Genomic DNA, 9,642 nt, shown 5'->3' with positions numbered 1-9,642 from the left:
AGTATGGTGTTCAGAATGTGACGAGGGACTTTGTGGCGAGTGTAGTGAACAACATGGAGCCGTAAAATCATCTAGAAACCATAGCGTTATATCTGTCACAGAGTACCAGAAACTACCATCAAATGTATTAGAAATTGCTCAAACATGTCAAAAACATAAAGAACAATATCAAATATTCTGTAAGAAACATGATTGCCCGTGTTGTAGACGATGTGTTATAGAGACACACAATGAGTGTAAAGATTTGATAGCAACAGATGACATCGTCCAAAATGTCAAGTCATCGAGTGCATTTTTCGATGTAGAACAAACGCTGGTCCAAATGTTGGAAAATGTCCGAAGAATTCGTAATGACCGCACGGAAAATTTAAAATGTCTTTTGGATCAAAGAGTAAAGATTGAACGTGATATAAAACAAACCCGGAAAATGATCAACGACCACTTAGACAAAATACAGGACAAAATAATTAAAGAATTATATGCTAATGAAGAAAATGAAAGTGAGAGAATAAAGCTGTTGTTGTGTGAGATTGAAGGCATTGAAAAGGGAATTTCTGACCTCCAAGGTAACCAAAATAACATAAGGCAACATGCATCAGAACTTCAAACATTTTTAGCATTAAAGCACATTGAAAAGGAGGTTTCTGATAAAGCAGAATGCATTCAGTCTGTCCTTAAGAACGAGGACATGAAGATAAAAACACTGGCTTTGGAGGTTAACAAAGACGTACAAAACATTTGCAGGGCTGATTGTTTTGGGTCCGTTAGTGTTGGTTCAAAATCGTGCAAAGTTGTTATTGACAGTAACAAAAACAAAGAAGCTCAGATGATGATACCTAGTTTAATTTCCAAATGCATAGATGATATCAAACTAAGCAACAAAATGGAAATAAATTTAAAATCTGCTGGAGGTGTTTTTACAGGTTGTGCAATTCTACCAAATGGCAAGATGATGTTCGGTGATTCTGATAATCAAAATTTAATTGTGTTGAAAAGAAACGGTATGCCTGAGTTTGAAATTCCGCTAGGTACACGCGCATTTGATTTAGCATATTTTGAAAGAGAAGGTTCCATTGCCGTTACCAGTGGCTTTGTTTCAAATGTTATTCACATTATTGACCTTAACAGCAGAACAATCAAGAGAACTATAAAAAGTAGTGATACTCCATATGGTATAGCACTGAAAAAAACTGTCCTGGTATGCTGTAAGTCAGGTAAAGGAATAATGGAAGTTCAATTGAATGGTGAATCAGAAAAGGCACTTGTTAGCTTTAGAATGCCACACTTTTCGTATGTTGCAGTGCATGGTGACAATATCTATTATACAAATACAGACAGCAGTTCTGTAACATGCTTTGATATCCTTGGAAAAAAATGGGAATTTAAGGATACACAAATTCTGCAATATCCACAAGGTATATCTATAGACAACAATAGAAACGTGTATGTGGCCAGTAGGGATACAAACTCTGAACCTATTTGTTATATATTTGTATGTTATTATATTATGTATATGTTACAGTAAATAGGTGAAATTAGGAATTACACGTAATTACTAAACATTTCAGTAAATACCTGTAATTACTAGTCAATTTAGTAATTACATGTATTTACTAGTTGTTTCAGTGATTACTGGTATTCACTGATTTTTTTTGTCATTTTTACAGCTATTTACTAACTTCATATTTTTGTTTAAAAATTAAAGACATAATTCAAGATATCAAATAAGAAAGTAAAGGGGTAGGGAGTTTTAGGGCTTATTTAAGGATTTAGGATTATAAGGCACATTAAAAGTGCATACACTTTAGTGTTTGTGAATTGAAACTTGAAAATGGTTGTTTTCTAAGTTTTGAAACTCCCTAAAAATCAGCATGCAAGACAATGATATCAATCCAAAATTGAGAAATACATTTTTAAGATGAAGATGAAATTCTTCACAAGCAAATTTATACAAATTGATGGCGTAAGGAGTCACATTTTCATATTTCCGTGTTTCTGTATGTCTCTTTTTTATTAGTTTTTGAAGACCTCCAAACTGAAGCTTATATACCTGCAACAAAATTTTATCATCGTTTCTACCTATATAAGAATGATCTTTTTGTGGATTGAATAAGTCAACTGAATGGTCTTTCCCTTTTCTTTGACTTTCAATGTAGACATGATTTTCCTTTTCGTCGAGCCTGATACTTTTGTCGCAAAAGCGAGACATAGCGAACCAACCTTAATTCCGCCGCAAGCGACGTCCACAAATATTCACTCTGTGGTTCAAGTTTTTTTAAATTTTGATAACTTTCTTAAATTATCCTGGATTTCTACTGTCTCGAGTGGATAAATATCGTATTACACTCGATGCAGTGGTAGAATCTATATTTATCATGTGTTTATGATCAAAAGATAAATTTCAAGAAGTAAATTTGGTTTTTCCGTATTTCACTTATAAATAGACTTAGTTTTTATGACGGATAACATTACATTCACACTGTTGTTGAAGCTTTTTAAATTTTAATAACCTTCTCAAAATATCCTGGATTTCTACTTTACTTGGACAAAAGCTGGTTTATGATCATAAGATAATATCCAGAAGTAAAGTTTGTAAAAAAATCTTTTTTTCGTATATTTACTTATAATTTAATTTTAGATGTAACGCGTCTTCTGATTGGCTGACGTTATTTTGTTATCAGCCCATAGACATAATTTAGTCATGTGACCGTGACGTCATCAACGTTTTTTCATGGTTTTCTACGGTTTAAAATGGAATTTAGAATTAAATTATAAAAAATGGCTGTAATATTTGTTCTGTCTATTCGAAATAACAAAAAAAAAAATGTGATGCACACTGTTAAAAAACCCGCTACGCGCGTTATTCAGTGTGCACCAAATTTTGTATGTTATTTCTTCATAGACAGAAAAAATATTACAGTCATTCCTTAAATAAAAAACGGACTACCTTTTTTCAGTTAACATAACATACACTCTGCAGTTAGAGTTTTATTGGATTTCATAAACCATCCTGAATTTTTACAAAATTTTTGACAGAAGCTTCTTACAGAACTAGCCAAAAGATAGTATCTAGAGGAAAATTTTAATATTTTTTTTCCTGTTTTGGTTGAGCCTGCGACTCGCAACAAAAGAAGGCGAGACACTGGGTTCTGTGAAACCCTTACGGCTTACCATTTTGATAGCTGAATACATCGGTAACCCATCTCCAACTAGGGGTTGAATTAAAGGTCAAATGAATATGTATTCAATGAGCCTGAGGTCCAATAATTAACTTCCAAGTGCACAACTCATCAACCATGTTTCTCAGCTTATTTAACACAATAGAAACTGATAGGCTGCTGAAAGTGAAATATAATTTCACTATACCATTTTCATTTATGATTTAACAACAACAAAAATCATATTTTTTTTAAAATCTCGTAGCTAATGCACGTATAGCAAAAAGGTACATTTTAGGCTCATTACTTTATAAAAGTACTCACTGATTTTCTAGTATTACCAAAACTTTTGATCAATTGACTATATAACAACATTGTTTTAAGAGTTAGTAAATAGGTGTAAAAATTCATTTTAAAATTAGTAATTACTGGTAATTACTGGGCCGTTTTAGGAATTACTTGTATTTACTAAGTGCATCGGGATTTACATGTAATTCCTAAATTTTAGTAATTACATGTAATTCCTAATTTCACCTATTTACTGTAACATGTATATACAGATAATTATATTCAGATTAGTATGAACCGTCTGGAATATATGTAAATAGTTAAATGAGGTAAGAAAGATTCAAGACATTTCTCTATTTAATAAAAAATATTTTTTTAAAATTAATTGTCTAGTATAATTATGTATTCTATGAAATTATGTAATGAATTGAAAAAAAAAATATGACAAAACTTTTAGGATATTTTGGTCCAAAAATGCATTCAATTTCGTACTTTATTTGGCTTTGCTAACTTGATTCTAACGTCACTGTTAAGTCTTTTGTAGACGAAACCTGCGTCTGGCGCAAATACAAAATTTCTAAGAACAGTATGCAATTTGAAAAATTAAACTCATTTTTGTATTTACAAAAACATAGATTTGTACAAATAAATAACACTTGAAGATTATATATGACACAAGTGATCAGGTCTATAAATATCTATCAGTCGTCAATTTCTCCTTAGAGTTGCCACTGAAGAAAAATTCATCTTAGATGGGTCCGTTATACATACAGTGATAGACTATTGATAATAGATCGACCAAGAAGTGTTAGCAACTGTCAAATAAAGATTATAAAAATTGTAATTGATTTAGGTTGCCTGAATTTGATATGTCTGTATATATTGATCAATTGTTACAGAGGTTCTTGTCCCATTCGAGAAGAAAGGCTTAGAAGTGCATAGAGTGCATACTTTCAAAACCACTTTCCGTCGTCTTCTCCTCGAAACGAAACGAAGATTAACAAAAATACTGAACTACAAGGAAAATTCAAAACGGAAAGTCAAATGACAAAACGAAAAGCCCAGATTACATCTAACGAATGGAAAACAACTGGAAAATCCATGACTTCGTACCGGCATTTTCAGATGTAGAAAATGGTGGATTAAACCTGTTTTACAGCTAGCCAAACCTGTCACTTAAATGACAGTCGCATACGATTCAATTATATCGACAACGAGAAGTTAATAAAACAAACAAACATAAACATTAATGTCGGCATGCTTATGGGAACGAAATATGCGCCACTCTTTGCTGATCACAAAATATAACTTTTTGATTTTATTTACTGAGTAACACCACGGATGGAAAGCAAGATCTGCTTTCCCCCTCCAGAGCAGCGGACACCACTCCTAGTGTTTGATCATTCTTTATTGTAAATGTTGTTTGTTGTGAACTGTGGTTTGTCTTTTCGTCGTTTTTGTTCTTTCCCATACAGTATTCATTTTGTCCGGAGTAAATATACAATTTTGATCCTAGTATCTATAATGAGTTTATTTGCAACCACAGTCGATGCTACTGCTGGTGGAGATTTATTTTCCCTAGGGTATCACCAGCCCAGTAGTCAGCACTTCTGTGTTGACATTAGTTATCATTGATATGTTTATAATTATAAATTAACTCTTAACAAAACTTTGAATTTTGGGAAAAAATAACGCTTTCCTACCTCATGAATAGATTACCTTCGCTGTATTTGGCAAAACTTTTAGGAAGTTTTGGTCTTCAATGCTCTTCAACATGTTCAACTTTTTACTCTATTTGGCCTTTTAAACATTTTTTGATTCGAGTGTCACTGATGAGTCTTTTTTTAGACGAAACGCGCGTCTGGCGTAAATATACAATTTTGATCCCGGTATCTAGCATGAGTTTATTTATTGTTAACTAATGAGTTGGAATATACTTTGGTAACTGTGGTCTCTCTCTTGTAGTGTAAAATATTCTACTTTACCACAAAAAAACTTCATATCTACTCCTGCATTATATAGTGGATGTTTACCTATTTCTTTACAGAAATATATTTAAAAAATTTATATGTTATTAAAAAAGTAATAGTTTCAAATAATGCATCTATATATAGAGAAAATCCAGTTTTCTCATTTGATATGCGTAGTATTGTCTTACAATGTGTATTGTCTCATACATAAAGTTTTCCCTGATGTATAGCATGTATAAAATGTATCAGCTGCAGTGATATCAAATTCTAACATGACGTCGTTCAAACAGTTTGAGCACACACCCGTGGTAAAATATGAATATATTGTTAGGGCTGTTCCGATTGTACTCCCATGTCACATGTGTTTTTAAGATTGAGCTACCCGACGTGATAGAACAATGACGTCAGAATATAAGCATTTTACGGGAAAATTCCACGTTTGTGAAACCGAAAATCATCACAACAAGAAAAATTTAATGTAAGCAAATGATGCTAAAAGTGTTATATTAGCCATTTTTGTATACATATGATACATATAAGTACAATAATCATTTAGATTCATCTAAACTTATCTAAATATGTTATTGTAAATAGTTTTAGCATCATCATTTATTCAGTTTGCACCGTTATCTTACATCAATTTAATAGTGCGTTTATATACGAGAAGGCGAAAATTGCCATCACCTTGAGCGCTTCGATCCAAAACAATTGCCGTATTTGTCCTATTAGAATCGAAATAATTCATGGGGCTTGAATATATCGCTCAGGGTAAGATATTTGTCATAAAGGTCCAACCCGTGCTTAAATCACGATATATTCAGACCTCCATGAAATATTTCTTAATTTGAATACCCGCGTTATAATTACTTCATCGAGTTTGGAAGTCGTTATCATCTGACTATGTTGACGTCATACCTTCCTCTAGCTCTTTTGGTGACGGCTACATTTTAAAATGTTGACGATTGGAAGATTTTTTTTTGTTATAACAATAATATTTAACAAATTCATTTAATTAATTCTAACGCAACATTCGGCTGTCTTAATTTTTATTATAATTATAAAAACTCTTGTGTATTGATTGTTTGACACAATGTATATATTCGTATAAGAGTTAATACAACATCCATTATTTTTCTATGATTACATACGGTAATTCATTATGGAAATTAAAGTATCTAGTGGTATTACTCCTTGACAATTGTATTTGATTCATACTTTTATTGTCTTTAGTCATTATGTTTTATATACTTTACATATGTTTTAGATCATCAACGGTTTTAACTACTAGTACAATACATCGATATATCGAAATTTGTATATAATTATGGTAAAAATGATCAAATATGTTCTATAAAAACAAATTGATTGAAAAGGTTATTGTGCAAATTTGTCAGTACCATTTAAGAACCATATAATTGAAAAAAACCTCATTATCAATTGCTTTTTGAGTTTTGAGATAATTTTTTGTTTTGTTTAATTAGTTCTTTTATTTGGTATAAGGTTTTTGGTTGTCGAATATTCTGGCCAAGATCATCACTGAAAATACCTAAAACGGGATCATTAATGTTTGAGGGCACAATCAAGCTTTTAACTATTCAATACATGGCAACCGAGCATCCTTAGTGATAAAGCTAATCAACAACATATGGGGTGTTATGAAAATATAAAAAAGTAAAGAAATTGTTACATAAAATGTAAATAAGTAAACAGTAGATAAATAAAGAGATTAATAAAAACAAGTTCAGATATATATGGAACACCTTAAAGCATAGATTACCTTAGCCGTATTTGGCACAACATTTTGGAATTTTAGATCCTCAATGCTCTTCAACTTTGTACTTGTTTGGCTTCATGACTATTTTGATATGAGCGTCGCTAATGAGTCTTATGAAGACAAAACGCGCGTCTGGCGTACTAATTTATATTCTATGAAAACTACTTAAATAAGAATGCAAGCTTTTGATTGGTTGGTAGCCTGTGTATTTCTCGCATATTCTAACATTTTTTTTCCTCATATTTTTTACGAATTTGCCTATTTTTCACCACTACCGGTGAATATGCCTCAAATACCATGGTAGTTGTAATTTTGGATATTCCCCTTTTACCCTCGTAAGCATCTTTCCGCCCAAAACTTTCGGAAAGGACGTTATTTAACAAAAGCGAGCTAACACGTATAAGTACCTGTTTAATTTCCGCGGTTCTGTGATAATATCCACATAAAAATTATGCATCAACATACATGTTTATGAATTACAGTCTACAAATAAAAATAACAATCATCTGTACCGGTACAGAGAGTTTCAATCCAAATATATTATGTGTACTAAAAAGTAATTAAACAGATATATAATGTTATGGAGGGTTATTTGCAAAACAAAACAGTTTTGGAACAGAATTTTCATCGCCTTGTGACTCGGATAAATTCACTGTCCCTTGAATGGTATTTTTCGCAAATACCCCTTGTCTGGATTTACATTGGTTTGCAACTTAAAAAACTATGGTTGGTAACAAAATAGAAGATGAATATCTTTACTAAATTACTATCCATTAATTTTGTGTAAATGAATACAAAAACGTGGTTTTATATTTATTTTACAAAAGATTGAGAAATAATTTACGTTAACTAACTGTCAACTGATTTAATTATTTATTTATTACCTCATTATTGTTATTGCAATAATATATTCTCTTGATCTAATTACTTAAGATGAAATATTATTGTACATTTAATTAGACCAATACCGTGACGGAATGATCTATCATGCTTTAGTTTACAATAATCATAGTTCCGTCGGGCGATATTTTTTTTGTGTGCCAAAAATGAACTCATTTGCGCACCAACTTATTTGCACAATGCTACTTCTACGTCAATTCATTTAAAACAATTGGTGTAGAACTAGATTATACATTTTGGTCCCTATGAACAAAACATCACATATCCATTCTATGATTGAAAAAAACGTCAGAAATAGATGTAAATCTACAAAGCAAGTAATCCATAGGATCAATAATTAACATATGTGGAAACTTCCAATTTTGTTTGTGTTATTTCTGCCCAATGAATGACTTATTATTATTATTACGCAGATAGGGAAGTTCGTTACCAGTTTAAGAATTACAATTTTTAAACCATGATAAATGAGAACAACTTTTAAAAACCCCAGATTTAGTGGGGTTTGTGGTGATTAGTCTTTGTTTTTTTATGTTGTGTCTTGTCTACTATTACATGTATTATTTGTCTGTCTTTTTCAGCCATTGCCTCGTCAGTTTTTGTTCCGATCTATTAGTTTAAATGTCCCTCTGATATTTTTCGCCCCTCTTTTAAAGTTGTAAATAAAAAAATGCTGTAAATTGATGCTTTTAATACAATTTAACTTGAGCTTCTCAATTAATATATAAGTGTATCAATAAAAAAGAAGCATTACCATTTGTGACTCATGAAACAAATATAATGTCACAAGACAGATTACTTGTATTGCCATTAATAACCATAGATCTTAATTGTTAAACATGTTAAAATCATTCGAACATTATTATTGTTGTGCTATCAAAGATTAAGGTCATCTTTGATGTGTCCACGTAAATGGAGGATTGCTTTTATATATGCTTCTTAATTTTTTATGCCTGGTGCTCACTACACAAAAGTCCTCTAATGCCATATGTTCTATAGAAATATTGCATAGCATAGATACTAGCTTTAGCTGGTCCTGAGGTAATATCATTTGCAAACATTTTGTGCTCTACAACATGCAATCTAAACCGTTTGTTGATAACTATTAGACATTGTTCATCAATGGTTGAGAATAATGCCATTGCTTCAAATTGGTAGTAAAAAAGGCAAAAGCAATATACCGCTGTTCAAAAGTCTTTAATCGATTAAGAGAAAAGAAACACGGGTTGCAAACTCAACCCGAAGGAAACACATCAACTTTAAGAGGAAAACAACGGAACAACAGAAACACTAAAAACGAAAAAACAAACGTCAATATTCATAGAAATGAACTATTTGTTTAAACTGCAATATTCCATATTAAGGCGCATCAAGTCAACAATATCGAAGGTCGTCAAACAAAATCATAATACTTATTGTCCAATATTCCTTAAAATTCCTTACAAAGAAAGCAGCTGTTCCAAAGAAGATCCAGTAAACCTTCATGCAAAGCTTAGATATTGCCTAGGTTTGGCTTTAGTTTGGTTATTTAGGTTCCATCAACACTACAACATTT

The 9,642-nt window shown here is 31.5% G+C and overlaps 1 protein-coding gene across 1 annotated transcript; it reads left to right on the top strand.

The window, feature by feature from the left end:
• Positions 1-427: 427 nt before the first annotated feature.
• LOC139497480 (uncharacterized) lies at positions 428-1,525 on the top strand. The gene has a single exon (XM_071285708.1). The coding sequence runs from the start codon at positions 428-430 to the stop codon at positions 1,523-1,525; it is 1,098 nt and encodes a 365-aa protein (XP_071141809.1).
• The last annotated feature ends 8,117 nt before the right edge of the window (positions 1,526-9,642 follow it).

Source organism: Mytilus edulis, chromosome 12 (assembly GCF_963676685.1).
Source record: "Mytilus edulis chromosome 12, xbMytEdul2.2, whole genome shotgun sequence".
In the NCBI taxonomy this organism is placed as follows: domain Eukaryota; kingdom Metazoa; phylum Mollusca; class Bivalvia; order Mytilida; family Mytilidae; genus Mytilus; species Mytilus edulis.
The sequence above is the reverse complement of the archived record's forward strand: the minus strand, read 5'-3'. Positions and strand labels throughout refer to the sequence as shown.